The 17,767-nt window shown below is 46.3% G+C and overlaps 1 protein-coding gene across 1 annotated transcript in view; it reads right to left on the bottom strand.

The window, feature by feature from the left end:
- Positions 1–17,767, bottom strand: part of LOC146772749 (rho guanine nucleotide exchange factor 11-like) — a 276,718-nt gene that overhangs the window by 122,455 nt on the left and 136,496 nt on the right. Inside the window, 3 exon segments of the mRNA XM_085637027.1 lie at positions 2,130–2,297; positions 17,212–17,287; positions 17,388–17,569. Coding sequence (XP_085493153.1) covers positions 2,130–2,297; positions 17,212–17,287; positions 17,388–17,569 — 426 coding nt within the window.

Genomic DNA, 17,767 nt, shown 5'->3' with positions numbered 1-17,767 from the left:
ATGCAGAAGGAGAAAATGAAAAGAAAAAGCAGAAGATGAAGAGTGAGGGATGTAAATGAAGACAGACTTCAGAGGATGATGTGAGGAGAAAAGAGTGTAAGCAACTAGCACAGTGGAAAGAGATGCGAAGGGAAGAATACTGATTTATATGATATTGAGTACAAATATGTGCTAATAAGCACTGGCAAAGTCAAATGGTCTGTCATGTTTTATGTGTTTGTTCTGTGATGGTTTTGGGCTCACTAACATCAGAGACATTCAAATACTGATTGGGTGCACACCTGGAAAGCTTACGTTTCAGGCCACGTCCATAGTCCATAGTACATTACATTAACTCCTCTCTTATAAAAGATTTCAAATTACCTTTATTTGGTCACAACCAGTGCAGAGACCCCATCCATCTTTTTCATCACATGTAAAGCAGTAGCTCAATTGCAATGGCTTGTTTAAAAAAAGTACTACTTTGGCCTCTATTTTGCTGCACACTCATCAGCTATCAAACTACCTGTCAGTAGGCCCAAGAGATAGGTCAGTGAGATGAGCGTTCATCACTTGATCTGACTGGTTATTAGCAGGTTATTCTTTTACCCTAGCTAATTCCAACAAATAACCGTGAGACCCTGACCAATACATGTTTTGCGAAAGGATGCCAAGGGTGAATGGGAGCCCCTTTTTTTTTAGGGTGCCCAGGCCTATTTTGTATCCCAATTCGACCCTGCTCTTCTTCCTCTGTGTGCTGCATGCTTCACCCCTGTTTTGTCATCCCAAGAGCTTCGCATTAGTGCAGCTGAGATGGGTATTTTTAAGGGGGTTCATAGAAAGGAACGACTGTCTATATTGAAGGCTGTCTCGCCTTCAATGCAAACCTCTTTTGGTTTCTTTGACTATAAACGCTGGCGACACAGCCTTCATTATAGTCCTTCCGCGCTTTCTGGCCACAGACACTAAAGACAGGCTATAATGCCGCTGACCGCGGCCCCCGCAGGGGGCTAATTGGCGGTCGGCGCCTTAGTGCCCCCGGGGCACCGGTCACCCCTCCCCACCCCCTCCCACGGGGGGGGCAGGGACACCGACCGGAGCCCCCCTCCACGGGCTGGCCGGAAGTGACCCGCAGTGCGTGTCACTTCCTCGCCCTGGTGTGAGGCGGAGGCTATTTAGCCTTCCCCCACCCTCCTGGCGACCTCTTTGTCGCCCACCTCGCCATTTCCCTCCCTACCGCTTACCCGGCGTAGGCGTTGGGTGGGGGGGTTTCTGAGCATTGTAATGTTTTCCTTTTTCGTTGCAGGCGGAGTTACAGGGCGATCTGGAAGCAGGCCGGTACAAAGGGTACCTCTGCGCGGCACCATAGGGGGTGCCTGAGCCAAAACCGAGGAGCCTCAGGGGAGGGTCCCGGAAGCCGTGTCGGCGCCCCGCTTGTCCTGCGGGCGGTTGTGGGGCTGAACAACCGGGGGCTTGCTAAGCGACGCTCCGCCCCGAGAGGGGGGGCGTGAGTAGAAGTTACCAACGGCACGTGATCGTAGAAAGAATCACCTGGAGGGCAGCAACGGCGGGCATCGCTCCCGCGCTGCCCGGCTCATCGGGTGGGCAGGCGACCCAGTTGGTTGCCTGCCCTTGGATCGCCCGTAAGATAACCCACCCATTACATATTCTGGAATTATGTAATAAACCTGCAGCATTGTTACCCAACACCAACTGTCTTGTGTGTGTCATTTGGGTTACCTACTAGGGGGGAGGGGGGACAGCGGGGTGCCCCTGGGGGTACTATGACGCATCCATCGCCAATCAACCTTTATTTGACACAGAAACAAAAAGACAAATGTATCAAATGCATGGAGCCCTCACTGTAAAAAGCATTTTGTTACTCTTTTTGAGTTTATTGTTTGCATTTTTAATGTGTTAGCACACTAAATCAAGACCTATTGGCTGTGTCAATGATAGTTACTTCATGTCGTAGAGCTGCAACAGAGGGATGACAGGCTGGGTGTGTCCTATTGTGTGTGTGTGTGTGTGTGTGTGTGCGTGCGCGCGCGCACGTGCGTGTGTGTGTGTGTGTCTGTGTGTGCATGCGCGCACGGGCGTGTGTGTGTGTGTCAGACACTGTAGACAAGAGTTCTGAATGCCCAACATACCTGTGGCGACGGCGCGGACAAGCACGTAGTTCAGTCTTATTACAGGGCAAACAAGCTGTTTAGATTTGGATGGATCCGGAGCTGGTTTTCTGTGACACTTGAGCGTAAGCTTGTCATCCTGTTTCTGCATCAGCACTAACAGATCTTCCAGTAGCAGCACATGCACATCTAAAGATGGAGAGACAATATAGACACAGAGACAAAAGAATAGTTTGCCATCAGATCTGGGATTATAAAAGAGCAAACCTGGAAAGATACAGACATGTACATTTACCCTGCTTGGCTATTTCAATAGCACACACAGCAATCAATCATATCTTTATATTAAATGAATAGGTGTGCATTCAACTGCAGATGTTCACTTTGCAGAGAAAGAGTGACAGGAAAACAAATCACTCATCAATGTGAGAGGAAGGTGCAGGATGGGCACGATGAAGAATGGGTGTTCACTTTGAGAGAGAAAAGCCAGGAAGCTGGCTCTGTATACACTAGACCAAAGTAAGGTATAGTCTGTAAAGAGTCCAGTGGATCCCCAAAGGTAGGCAGAGGTTGAAGTAGGGAGTACCTTACTCTCAATTTGTGGTAGCGTGTGCGAGCAGTAAGGCCTTATCAGAGGGTAGTGCTAAGCATTTATTGTACAACTCAGACAAGAAATGATTTCACACACTCAAGGACTGAACTCGGACCAAATTGGTTTGTATAAAAATATTATTTAGTTATATTTATTTTCTAGAACCAAGGCAGGCCTGGTACAGGTAAGTATAAGTATCTTTGCAAGCATATGCAGTTTAAATACAGTTTGAATGCAGTGAATTAGTTACTGTAGAATCACTTTATATCTGCAGATAGTCAGGTTTACTTTGCAATCACTTTTCTTACACAGCCAGGTATCTCTAGATGCAAGGCTGGTGCACTTCCCGAGGGAAAGAAAAATGAGACAATACGTTTTGCAAAGTTATTACAGATTTGCAGTACTACTCATGAGCCACATTTAGGCCTTAGAAGGCAGAACTGGGTGTACGGATCTGTAGGTAAGTTACAGTCAAATGGGCACTCGACTCACACCACCAGCGGCACTTGGGCGGTGGGGTGCAGGGACCACACGTTAGCCAAGGGCTAAACACAGTGGTGGGATTTTAGACTGCGGTGAGCATGCCACCAGATTGGGAACAAAATCTCCTGGGGTCGAGGTCAGTGCTGTATGCCCAATGACCAACACAAGAACTACACCATCAGCAGCACAGGAGTGGCTGGGTGTAGGATGCAGTCTTGGCTGAGGCTGCAGACTCGGTTGCGGTTCCTTCAGAGTCGGTCAGCTGCTGTTGAGGAGAATGGGGCTTTGGGAGTCATTGTACGGTAACTGCAAGCATTTGGAGATGGAGTTGGTCAGACGGTCACAGTTGCTCTTTCTGGTCCACTTCGGTTATGGAGTCGGTCAAGGTGTCGCCTTTGGTCGCGGTTGAGGGGACCTTCAGTTGTTGGATGCAGGTTTGATTTACGAGTTTGTTGAGGTTCAGGGGTCACTAGGATCCAGGCTAGGATCGCTTGGAGGACCTCCTTACAGTGTTGATTCACTCGGACTCGAGGCTCCGGAAGCAGAGTGGTGGAGACTCACGGAGTTGGCCGGAGTCAGAGTCCGTTACTTTTGAGCAAGTCAATGCTCATGGGAGACAAAGTCCTTTTTAGTCCAAAGGCAGGGCAGATTCTCAGGGTTTACGAGGACTGCTGGCTGCAGGACACACCGAGGTTCTGTTGGAGGATTCTGAGGTCGGGGCAGGTCGGTAGGGCTGGGGCCAAGTCAGTTGATGTGATCCTCTTCTTCTCTCAAAACAGCTGTTCGGTCCTTCTTCTTTTCGGCTCTGATCTGAGGAGGCAAGGTTCAGGGTTTCCCCTAAATACTAAATTTAGGGTGTTACAGGTAGGTACAGGTCAGGACCAATTAGTCCCTTCCTTGGGTGGCCACACCTCCTTTTATGCCACCTTCCAGTGGGAGGGGGAATAAGCCTCACTCTGGTTGGCTAGGTCCCCCATCTGCAAGATGGCAGGGACTGAGAGTTGATTTGATTTGATTTGTGAATTTATAAAGCGCACGATTGCTCATGAGCATCTTGGTGCTAAGTCGATGTAATGTCAAGGTCTGCCGGGGGATAGTGCTCTACCTAAGAAGTGAACAGCCAGGTTTTTACCTCTTTCCTGAATGTGAGCAGAGATGTGCTGTTTTTGATTGTAATAGGGAGAAGGTTCCAGGTCTTGGCTGCCTGAAGCAGGAAGCTTCTCCCCCCCACCTAACTTGTTTAAATTTGGGCTTCACCTTACCTCCCCCACCTAAGGGGTGGGGTTGGCCAAGGTGGGCACACCACTCTTCTTAACTTTGTTTTCGCACTGATTCTCCCACCCAAGTTTTGGTTCAGAACCAGTTGGGGCTACTTGCTGGGAGCAGCAAATGGCTGGGGTAGCTCACAAAGGCGGCAGGCCTTTGAAGCTTCCCCTTCGTGGACCCTGCCCATCCTGGGGGAGGAGGCTTGGCACCTTGTCCCAGGATGTGCTTTGTTTCAGGACCCAGAGAGCAGCAGGCTTTCGACCCTGGGGTCCAGAAACATGTCTGGTGGTGGCAGCTGGGGAGCAGCTACTCAGCCAGGACACTAGAGTTAGCTTGTTTTTCAGGGGGCATCTCAAAGATGCCCTCTGAGTGCATTTTCATTAAATTCCACACTGGCATCAGAGTGGCTTAATGTGCTGAGACATTTGATACCAAATTTCCCAGTTTTCAGTAAAACCATTATGATGCTGTGGCATTCGTAATGACATACTCCCAGACCATATACTCTTTATGGCAATACTGCACATACAATGTCCAAGAATTGACTTAGCCGCTGTAGGGGTAATAGGCTCATGCACCCGTACCCTCGCCACTGGTATAGTGCACTCAGCTAGAGGGGTGACTTATCTAGGCCAGGGCAGTGGGTTGTATGCATGGCACACAGGTATGTGTGCCATGTCGACTCTTCACTTTGTTCTGCTCCAAAACACGCAGCCTGCAAGGGGAGTGTGTGTTTGTAAATGTACAGGATCGCTAACGGTGGCACAATAAGTGCTGCAGCCCTTAGAGACCTTCCCTGGTCACAGTGCCCTTGGTACCTATGGTACCTCTTACAAGGGACTTACATGTAGCCAGAGAGGTGGGGAACAACCTTTACAACGCAACTTTTACAACGCACTACCATTACAACGCATTTTTTACAACGCATAATCCATTACAACGCATGACATTACAACGCATGACACTACAACGCATTTTTAAAAACTACCTTTACAACGCATTCCATTACAACGCATACTACCATTACAACGCATACCATTACAACGCATAATATTACACTATACTATCCAACACTTACCCTACTGATGCACCCCCTGGAGTTAGAATAGTAATTTTTACCCCTACACTATCCAACACTTACCCTACTGATGCACCCCCTGGAGTTAGAATAGTAATTTTTACCCCTATACTATCCAACACTTACCCTACTGATGCACCCCCTGGAGTTAGAATAGTAATTTTTACCCCTATACTATCCAACACTTACCCTACTGATGCACCCCCTGGAGTTAGAATAGTAATTTTTACCCCTATACTATCCAACACTTACCCTACTGATGCACCCCCTGGAGTTAGAATAGTAATTTTTACCCCTATACTATCCAACACTTACCCTACTGTTGCACCCCCTGGAGTTAGAATAGTAATTTTTACCCCTATACTATCCAACACTTACCCTACTGTTGTACCCCCTGGAGTTAGAATAGTAATTTTTACCCCTACACTATCCAACACTTACCCTACTGTTGCACCCCCTGGAGTTAGAATAGTAATTTTTACCCCTACACTATCCAACACTTACCCTACTGTTGCACCCCCTGGAGTTAGAATAGTAATTTTTACCCCTATACTATCCAACACTTACCCTACTGTTGCACCCCCTGGAGTTAGAATAGTAATTTTTACCCCTATACTATCTAATACTTACCTTAAATGTAATTTAATATTATGCGTTGTAATGGTATGCGTTGTAAAGGTAGTATGCGTTGTAATGGTAATGCGTTGTAAAGGTATTTTTTAAAAATGCGTTGTAGTGTCATGCGTTGTAATGTCATGCGTTGTAATGGATTATGCGTTGTAAAAAATGCGTTGTAAGTGCATGCGTTGTAAAAGTGTGCGTTGTAACGTCATACATCCCAGAGAGGTGCCAATTGGGTTTTGCAACATTACAGGTTTAGGGAAGGAACATAGGCCCTGGGTACCTGATTGGCAGGAACCCAGGGCACACTTAGTCAAAATACATCAACATTTAGGCAAAAAGTGGGGGCAACCATGCAAAAAGGGTCACTTTCCTATACTTCCTAGTTTTCAATATTTGAGATTGTGTGCAAAGAGACCTTTTACACACACGTTCTGGGTAAAAGAATATATCCAAGATATTGTATAAATGGAAGATGACTTGCAACATTTATTGTCAGGGTTAACTACAAAAGCAAAGTGACCTTGATCTTTGTACCTGAAGACATTTTGGTCTGTCTCAGTTTGTGATCTTTTCCACATTTCTCTTAGCTTTGATTAGCTTGTACAGTTTCTTTCAACCCGTAGGAGGAGGTGAGGTTGTGTAGGATCTCCTTTAGATATCACATCTTACCACTTCTTCCTCAGTATTAGTGTAACATGCACAAGCCCATTTAGACTTTCCACTGACATCCACATGGTTTCGTTTATGATTTGCTTAAGTTTGCCACCGTAAAATACTAGTTCAGATCTAACAAATTCATTGAACTGCCCATATAAAATATTTTTGGTGTCCATAAATGGAAGACAACCATCAGGAAACCTTAAGAGAAACAGTAGCTCACTTCAACATCTCAAAATCCAGTAATGGATCAAAGTAAACAAGCATTGGCATAGCCAATAGGTCTCGCTTTTGGGACCTTATAAGTATTTAGTTATAAGTTATATAAGTATTTAGTTATGCAGCACAATATCCTTGGTGCAACAACATCAACTGTTGCATGGCTAAGCACTTATAAGGTCCCAAAGGCGAGACCTATTGGCTATGAAGTAAAGTCTCCCCTCACGGGCCAGGGAAGCTAGAGCCAAAAGTTGAAAGAGCAGCAGATGAACTTGCAACAACTAGACTCTGCTTCTTGCTGTCATGGGTAGAAGCACACAAACACTGCGCCAATGCAAGAGCCAGCATGCATTTTTGTATCGGGACACAGCCTGTGCACAATGGCACTTTGCAGTATGTTATATAATATGCCCCTTCTAGGCATCAGGACAAAAACCAGGGCACTGATTTTACAGTATGGTGCTGCTGACAGCCTGTGGGTTCAACAAACCCCCACAGGCGAAAGAAATATGCTATTAGGTTTTAAGTAAAAAAAAATGTACTGTTTGAGTGTCTGCCTTCATGACAGGTCATCTCCCAGTTCAACAGTTTTAATTGTCCTGTGCATGAGAACCTTGAACCATAACACACACTAGTAACCCTTTTTCCGCAAAAAATCTCTGTATTGTAGCATTTCTGTAAACAAGACCTTCAGCCCTGAAGTGTGCGATTCCGATGACGTTGGTAGGCAAGGCTGGTCGAATCATAATGCATCCATTATCCTCGACGTAATGAATGGCCTTGAAGAGCCTTCATTCAATGGGGAATTCTCTAGTGTCATAAAGTATTAGAAAAAAACACGTCAAGACCTACGAAGCCCTGAATTAATGGAAGCGTGACAAATCTGTAACTAGGCGCACTTAGGAACCTTGCAAATGTGCGCACGGTGAGCCAGATGGACTTACGGGCACACTACAGTGGGCTCAGGGCATCTTATAAATCACTGTGCATTTGGAGAAGCCCTACAGCAGCACACCTCCTTCACTAGCTCAGGCCCAACAGAATAGCCCCAACTCTGTCATCAGAGGAAAAGGGGGCGGAGTCTATTCTACATGGGGGTTTTGAATTCCCCAAATTATTAGTGCATTGAATATCAAGTAACTTAAATGGTATGGCGAGTAAAGAAACGTGAGGCAAACCAACCAGAGCAATATGAGACAACAAATCTGTATTCTGTGGGATGCACTCCACAGCAAATACGCCCTCCCCCCCCCCCCCGCACCTCCACCAGCTAATTTTTCATTAATCACCACCAATTTCAGGCAGAATTCCTGGGTGTACGAAATGTAATCAAGACACTAGCATGTGCGGGTCACTCGGCGACACACATTCTCTGACAGTTTGCAATAATGAAATATAAACAGATGGAACTCAGTCTGTGTGCTCCATTTCTATAAAAACAAGAACCAAAAACTGGCAAAAACACATCAGCCTTCGTTTTTGCCTGGAGAAAATGTTGTAGAAATGTGTCCTCTAACCTTGCCAAATTTCAGAGAGGTAGGAAGGAGTACATTGTCTGTTTCTCCTCAGTGTGACAGACAATCACTGATGCATTTTCTATTTGTCCTGCGGTGAGAGAAATATTGCAAGGATTTCGCAAAATAATATATTTGAACATTTCTGAGTCGAAGGAGATGCACCTGCCAGGCCATTCACGAATCGACCTACTAAAGCTTGTGGATGTGCCCTTCTATCTGACACGGGTCACTGGTGAAATAACATAGACGGGCTGAATAGTCTAAGGGGCACTTTACGCTGAGTTTTTGTCACTTTCCTTTAAGTCACTCTTCTCGCTGATATGATTGCATCAGTTATGACAGAGACAACTTTGCATATTAGAAACGAGTGTTCTTTCTACCTCATGAAACGGTGGCCGCCGAGGCGCCATAAGCGGTGTAAACCAATGAAGGTGTGCAGAAGAAGGATCTTATATTCGAGTGATTCAGTTGTAGCTAACGTACACGTTTGCAAATTTCGCAGCGTAAGCTCTGGATATACTCTATACCCGTTGAAAGCAGTCCACAAACCACCGCATCTCGGCAACGGAACCTGCCCGGGGAGAATATCCCCCTCTGCGCCCTGGGGACAACTCTCCTGGAGGCGAAGAAGGTGCGGTACTCAAGCCCGATGCTGGCGCCAGCAACTCGTAATGTGACTCCAAGCTGACCCTGGGGATCACGAGCTGGCTGCAGGATAGCAGAGCAGAGCGAGCACAAACACAGGCAAGGAACGAAAACCACATGCTGAGAACCCACTACAATTAACGCATTAAGCTGTGCAGTTTTACGGAGTCAGTGAGCGTAGCACTCTTTCCAGTCCGTGCGTCCAATGCTTGTGGCAGTGTGTCGTCGTTGCTCGCACATACAAAGCAGGGCATGACATGTAAGCATTAGAGTCGGGTCAAACGCGACCCTACACCTGAAGAAAACAAGCATTGAAAGCATGCGCATGTAAGCATTTCTAGAGTCGGGTCAAACGCGACCCTACACCTGAAGAAAACAAGCATTGAAAGCGTGCGTCATCACGATCGCGATCGCTCTGAAAGAGAAAGCGATCGCTCTGAAAGCGAAAGTGATCGCGATGACGCACGAGTTTTCAAAGTGCTGCTGGCGGCCGGCTGCGCGCGTGCACGATCGCGTGAACGCAAGCGTTAGGCCAGCCAGCAGCACTTTGAAATTCCCACATACAAAATGTCTCTTCGAGCCAGCGCAAGCGCTGGGGCTCAGCGAGACCTAAAAATGACTCCTAGATTCCTCTTTTCAACAAAGCCTTTGATAACAGTGATCACCAATTTTATTGAATGGGAGACCTGGTGTATGAGAGAAGGGAACTGTGTCCAAGAGGTGTATAGTGTTTCCTCTCTGCCAAACTTCATACGTCTGTGAATCAAAAGTTTGTGAAAGAACCAAAATTGTTGCTCATGGATAGATTTAGTGGGGAGCATTGTGGCATATGTGCCATCAATGTTTTCGTGAAGGCTACTAGTCAGTAATTGTTGTTAGCAGTTCACGGGGCTGAGGTCTGATGAATGAGCTTATAATCCATAAGCAACATAGGTGACTTGAGTACTAGCATTGCTGTGAAGAGGAGCAAGGCCCTTTTTTAGCTAGACCGGAGAGAAACTGAAGGCATATAAAGAGTCTCTCTCTACAGTCTTCATGCAAGGGAGGCATTTTGAATGTTAGCAGCCTTCATCCGAGTATTCTTTCAGAAGAAGGGGAAAAAGAGAATTCATCTTGGGGTACTTTAGTATTGAAGTATTCTTTACATTAATATTTCTATATAACCAATTTTAATTTATGTTTGTAACACTATTGACTAGAAGGAAAATGTTACTTACATTGTTAGGATCTGTTCATAGCGTGCAGTGCTGTAGATTCACATCCTCTGCATACTTCTGCTGTCTAGTGTTTGGCTCTTGCTGTTGCACATTTTTCAGTCATGAGTTCTCAGTGAGGCCTCCACCTCTAGTAGTGACACGCATTGGCACCGACTTCATTGGTAGATTGGTTTCCACACAGTGGGTCAGAGTAGGTATGGAGTAGTGAGTAGGATAAGACAGTGGCCATGTGTGTAGTGTCAATCTTCATGTAGATTGAAGATATTTGTAGAAAACACTGGCTTCTTGGGAGGCAGGTGGGCGCAAGCAGATCTACAGCAATACATGCGATTAACCGATGCTTACAGGGAAAGGAGCAACATCCATTCTTAGCATTTGTGCCCATAGATACACATGCTCTGCATGGACAGTAAAGCTGTACTATCCTATGTGGTGACTAGCCAGTGAATGGGGCAAAGGTCTGAAACAAAGTCTTTATGACACTCTGACCTTTCGTAGTCTGTAGCCATACCAGAATGTCTGTACAATAGTGCTTTGTTAAGATGCATGGATCGAACCAGGTAGCAGCCTTCCAAATAATGACACCCTATTTGCAGGCAGAGTGAGGCATGGGGAGGGCAGTTAGGTTTCCTTTTTTTTTTTTATAACAATTTTATTGATAATAAACGGCAAACATGTCATGCAATACAGAGTTAGCAGTGGCAAGGCAGAGGATACAATAGGCTACATTACCAGTTATGCAGATTAAGAGGACACTTAACATGGTGTCTAGCCCGGTACCATGGCAGTCATAACAATGGTTCCCTCTTTCCAGAGATCAGAAACAATGGAGAGCAGGTGCGTATTGTTTACACTTTGGAGTAATAGGAGTAGCCACACGGTGGTTAGGACCCCTCCGCCCCATCCCGTAGTTCCGCCAGTGTCCGCATCTCCCTTCTCAGTTCCACCGTGGGAGAAATGCATATCCCCTCGATATTCATTCCACTTTCCCCACTTACTATCCCACTTTTTGGGGCATCCATGCCACTTGAACACCGTGTTTCAGTTACCATGGCATAGTCCATGTCGGACGCCCAATCTCTCACCCGTGGCACTACATCGGATCCCCACTTCTGAGCAATATTACATTTGGCTATGGTCCACCCCATAGTCGCCCATGATTGTTCCGTCTGGGTGAGGTCTGTGGCGTTCATAAATATTAAGGAGGCAGACCTTGGGGGAGGGATGGATGGGTTTGCCACAGGCCCTAGTAAGCTGCCGAGTGACATCTGTCCAATAAGTTTGGATGTGAGGGCAGTCCCAGAGTATGTGCGTGAAGGTACCAGTCTGGTTGCAGCGTCATAAACAAAGTGAGTCCAGTCTTCTACCCAGCCGAAACAATAGCGTTGCATCAAAGTAGACCCTGTGGAGAATATTAAGCTGAATCAGTCGGAGTCTCAGTGGAATCGCCACCTCCCTAGGGGAAGCGAGCGCCTCCCACCAGTCATCGTCGTCCATCTCCCCCAGGTCACTCTCCCAACTTCCCCTCAATTTCAGCATAGGGTCCGTCCGGTTGTTTACGAATTTTTTGTACGTGAGGGATATAGCTTTGCGATCCATGGGATCTAACAAAAAGCGATCTTCCAAGGGGGAGGAATCTGGAAGGGGAGCATCCCCAGGGAGGGCTGAGTCAATTGCGTGGCTGATTTGTAAATATCTAAAGGTCTCCGAGGGGGCGAGGTGATATTTTGCTTGAAAGTCTGCAAACGTGGCCTTTTTACCCTTGACCCAGAGGTCCCCAACACTGGAAATACCAATCAAGTCCCACTTATCAAACCCCTGGCATGCACTAAGATGGCCTAAGATGTCTGGTTCCCACAACGGGGTAGCCTTAGTAAGGTTGTTATGCCACCCCAGCTTACGCTGGACTTTGTGCCATACCTCCACCGTGCGAGCCGTGGGACCGGTCAACCGCAGTTTACGATAGTTCGTATAGAGTGCCCTGTTGTACCCCCCATTCCCCAGCAGCCAGTGGTCTGTCCGGAAATTAGGGTCATCATGTGGACCGAATGCCCATCTGTTGATGGCTGCCAGCTGCGATGTCTGGTAGTAGGTAGGTTTCTTTTGGCTTTAAGGCAACAAATATAAATACATTTAACAATCTACCAGGCTATCCGTGGCTTAGGAATGGAATGGCCTTTCTAAGGGAGTGTAAAGCAACAAAAACCTGTTGTGTTTTGCAAAAATACTTCGTCCTATCTCTATAATACATGAAAGCAAACTTGACATCAAGTGTGTGAAGGGATCTCTCTGGTTCCGAGAAACGCTGGGGTAAGAAGACCGGAAGCTCAAGTGTCTGGTTAAGTTGGAAAGAGGAGACCATCCTTACAGTTGGTTCTAAGGACCACCCTGTCATTGTGTACCTGGACAAAAAGCTCTAGTAGTGAGAGGGATTATAGTTAACTTACACCGTTGAGTGATGTTATGGCTACTAAAAAGGCGACCTTCCAGGAAAGAAACTGGAAAATATAAGAATGCAGTGGCTTGAAGGGCAGACCTATCATTATGTTGATCAGACTAGTGCAGGTGGCGCTCTAGGGGGGCTGATACATTTAAAGCCCTTCATTAAGGCTTTTAGAATAGGAGTCTTGAATAGAACATGTTCCATATTCTGTATTTATGCAGCAATAGCTTCTAGGTGCAAGGCGGCAAAGAGGTCTATATCTGAGGTACCACCATCGCCAAACATACGTGAGTAGGGCTGGTGGGTGGAGTTCCCACTCATGGTCTTGTTGCTGCATCCTGCTGAGCAAGTCATCAAAGTCGCTATCCACTGCCAGAGGAACTCTGCCTGGAGACACACAAGGTGGAAATTGCCCAGTGCCAAATTCACTGAGCTAGTGCTGATAGTTGAGGAGAGTGTGTTTCACCTTGTATTTGCATGTAAAACAAGGCAGTCATGTTATCAGTTCACAAAAACACCACCTTGCCCTGAATGTCCAGTACATCAGCTTTGAGGGCTAGATGTATGGAGAAAAGTTCAAGATGTTTTATATGAAGAGCATGATGAGGTAGGCACAGATTATAGATTGTCATGTTGTTCAAATGTGCTTACGAACTGTCGAGAGATGAGGCTGTGGTAATGGTCAACTGTGGTACCTGGTCTGCGAAGGGCCTGCCACACAAAAGATTGTTGTTGTTACACCACTGCAGAGATAAATGGGTGCAGGCCCTTATCAACACTAGATCCTCTCATTGACCCTCGGATTCTAGCCGTTGTGCCAGGAGGCATCAATATTTGCACTGTGAAAGGACAGAGTGGCTGAACAAGAGGCAGTAGCTGTTGGAATACAGCTACCCTTTGCTCGCTTCAGTGGGCTTTAACCGAGACTGCATTGAGGATTGACCAAAGAAAGTATTAGACCTGAAGTGGTTGTAGGTGGGACTTGGTGGCATAGACTGTAAAACCTACTTGGTGAAGCAGGAAGATTGCACCTTGGGTGCTGACTCAGCAGTCTTATTGGCTTACAGTCTTGATCAACCACTCATCAAAGAAGAGGAAAAAGTGAGTCCACTCCCTTCTGAGATGAGCAGCTACCACAGAAAGACATTTCGTGAAGACTCTTGGGGCTGTGGTGACTCCAAAGGGCACCACTTTGAACTAGTAGCTCTAACCACTTACCATGAAGCTGAGGTAGCATTGATGGGCCGGAGGGATGGGGGTGAAAGTAGGCACCCTTTAGGTCTAGTGGGCCATAAAGTGCCCTGGCTAAAGCAGGGGGATTACATACTATAGGATGATCATATGGAAATGTTCTGAGAGGATGTATCTGCTGAGAGGCCTAAGCTCAAAGACGCCTGAGGAAGTTGTCGTTGTGGGGTATGAGAAAGTACAGGGTTTAAAAACCCTTGCTCGATGTTGAGGGGCATTGACTCTATGGTCCGTTTGAGTAGAGCAAAGTGTGCTGGATTGATGGTGTATGTGTGCGAGGAGGGATGTTTGGTAGGGTTGACATGAGCTCAGGGCAGTAGCAGTACTTAATGATGGATAGAACTCACTGTTCTGTGGTCTCCAAAGGGGTAGACATCCCTAAAGCTTCCTCCCAACAGGTGTAGTGGGATTGGGAGTGGGAAGGGGGATATTCATGCAAGTCAATGCCTGAAGATAGAGGCTCTCCTGGCGGAAGGAGCTCTGCCTCAACCTTTTGAGTTGTTACTCCCGAAGATGCCCTTGCATAACCTCTAACTCCCTGTTTGCAGTTAGCCTGCTGCTGGTGTTGATGTGACAGTGTGGAATCAGTAGAAGTTGCCTTGGACCTACTCATTGTCTGTTGCAGAAAGGAGCTTCAGCTGAAGGAACCTGAAGGGCACCCATGGCCTTAGCAAGGCCAGTGTCCTTCTTCATCTTTTCCAACATCTCACCAACCTGGGGACCGAAAAGGTATTCTCCGGTGAAGGGCAGCTTAACGAGATGTTGTTAAACTTCCTACTTTTGAAACCTGAGACATGCATCCAAGAGTGGCGATGGAGGATCACTGAGGTGTTCAGCTCACTGTCAGCTTTATCAGCCGAATCTAACACACAACAAATGGTAGCGTTGGATATGGCATTCCCATCCTCAACAGTCTCTGCTCCCCTATTCCAGTACTGGTCAGGGAGATGTTGGAGTAAGGCCACAACCTCTTCCCATTGGGCTCTGTCATAGTAAGTCAGGAGGCCAACCACATTGGCAACAGGGACACTGTCATGGTCAGGATCCACCAGTGGGTCCACGTCGTAGTCCTCCCAAGGATCGTCCATAGGGTGAAGGTAGAGTGGCACACCAAAGTCCTCTGCTGGAGAGTCAGGAGTAGGGCTACCTGTGTCTGAATAGGACTCAAGTGACCACTGAGAAGAAGTCATAAGAGGTGAGGCTGGTCAGGTGAAGGTGATGAAGTCAGTGGTAGAAGTGGAGGTGATGAAGGAGTTGGAGAAGGAGGAGGGGTAAGGGAAGTGCCCATAGTCCTCTTAGGAGGCACCTTTTGGAGAGAAGTGTCTGGACTTGGGGTATTCTTAAAGCAGAGTCTTCACTTATTGTATAAAGGCTTCCCAGTGGCAGAGATCTTGCCTGTGCAGGAGTGAATAATGATCCGACGTTCCCTTTCAACATGCTTCCTTTGAAACTTCGAGGATGGGCCTCTACTCTGAAGCAGCTGTCTCTGCAATGGGACGGCACGAGACGGGTCCTGGGAACGTCAATAAAATTAGTGAACATGATGGTGTAAAAAATAATATATAATGGTTCAGTGCCCATATGCGTTCACTACCAGAACACATGTTGCAGAAACTGTGTGACTCCAAAAACTTCTTTGAAGAAAAACAGTCAAACTCCAACACTAGAAGGTAGGTGTACGCTGAGCATGTAAGTCTACTGACACTACATTTGCGCACACACACAAATAAATGTATATTTATATATTATTACTTTTTTCACTGAAAAAACCAAGGGTTAAAGTGATGTCATAGTACGGGATTGTAATAATAGGTTACTCTACATTAAAATAAAATTGGAAATTCACAAACCAAAACATGGTTAAAGAAACGTAACCACCAAAAAAGCCTGGGTCTGCGGGATCTGCCACCTGTGCTCCGCACTGTGGCTTGATGCTGACTGCTACGCTGAGCCCTTCTAGCAGCAGCAATGGCCTGGCGCTGAGCCTGCCGCACTGTGCACAGTATGAACGGTATGTACCATACTGGGCCAGTGAGGGAGGGGCAGCCCAGACTGTGAAACTGGCTCTCATTTCTCCCACAGCTCCAGAGAAGCCAGTGAACCACAAGGAAATGTTGGCACTGGCAGAGGAGATCAGTGGCAGCGGTGGCAGCTACGAGTACCTGTAGCTTGGTATTGGTGATGCGCAGGTGAGAAAGGTACAGGACCTGCACTTTCTCCTGGTCCCCTTGTGCCCCCTGGCCCCACATACTTAAAATGTGATTTTTGCAGGGGGCACCAGTCTGTACATTTTGATGTGGTGTGGCAGACAAGGGTTGGCTGAGCAGTTCATCCATCCCAGAACTCTGCGGAATTTAGCGGAGTTTCTCTGCAACTTTGCAGAATTCTGCAGAGTGAAACTCTGCAAACTCCATCCAGCCCTAGTTTGCACATACTGTTTTAAAAAACAAAGCCAATGAAATTCTCCAGCAACTATAACTCATGACCTAAAGCAACTATAGGTCCAGCCATCCGCAGTGTTGTTATTATTCCTGTCATTCAGGTGTTGCAGTGATGCTGTTTTGCCCCGCACTTTTTTCCCACTTTTTTTGTAGGATGTAGGACTGAGTCCCTGAATCCTAAATTGACGGTCACCCCATCTTTGTAGATGTGGTGGCAGCCAATCAGATCCTATCTAAAGATCTGTTATGTGTGCAGTTCCTGAGCAGAATGAAATATACAATGTTTTTTAACCTTAATTTTTCAAACTACGGAACAGATTTACACCAACTCACAAAAAGCACACCTTCTGGACCACGAATTAGGTTTCTGCCAAATTTTGGGCCATTACGTATAGTCGTTTTGACTGCAGCTGTTTCTAATTTTCCTATGGAAAAATGAATGGGGAAAACTTATTTTGGGAGCGCCCGCCCTTTTCTCGGTCTGACTTGATGGGTCACCCTATAATTTTCCAGAAAGGAGCTGAGGTGGAAAAACATGTTTTTTTAAACGTTTCATGAATATTCGTCAAACAGCACCCAAGTTATATTCAAACAAAAATAACTTTTTCTTTGGAAATGGGGCCTAAGGCAGATGGTAAATTACAGTGGTCTGCTAGTTGGGAAGTGTGCATACCAACAGTTTTGTCCTTTGTTATCTTCCATTTTAGGGGTCCCTCATGGATCAATCGCCTCGCGGTTAAATTGAGGTTCTATTGTAGAAAAAATGGACATTAATCAATTTTATGCACTGATATTGAAAAATAAGCTACAAAATCCGTCAAGTGCCCAAAGAAGACAAAAAATGTTTACCTGAAACTGTGCGGTCACGGGGTAATTTTTTTTCTTTTTTAGGTCAGTGGTGTTAAGCTGCGCCTGATACATCTTAATGTGGCGCCGATTCTTGACTCTCTTCACTCTATCTTTCACGAACATCAAAATCTCATGACATCGGTCCCTACATTGGACCAGTTTGTCCTCCTCTGAGCTGCCACCTGCAGGACAAAGCAGGACATCTTGGGTGTTTTCCAGCACTTAAAAGCATTAGGTTTGGCAGAAGCACTGAAGTCAGGAAACAAACAAGTTCCATCAAGGACTTCTCAGGACCATAACAGAGAAACAACCAAGAAAGAATCAGAGATTACATTCAACACACATTTAACACCATGCATGCTTTGGTTTTCTAGGCAGGC

Source organism: Triturus cristatus, chromosome 12, assembly GCF_964204655.1.
Source record: "Triturus cristatus chromosome 12, aTriCri1.1, whole genome shotgun sequence".
In the NCBI taxonomy this organism is placed as follows: Eukaryota; Metazoa; Chordata; class Amphibia; order Caudata; family Salamandridae; genus Triturus; species Triturus cristatus.
This window is presented reverse-complemented; position numbering and strand designations above follow the sequence as displayed.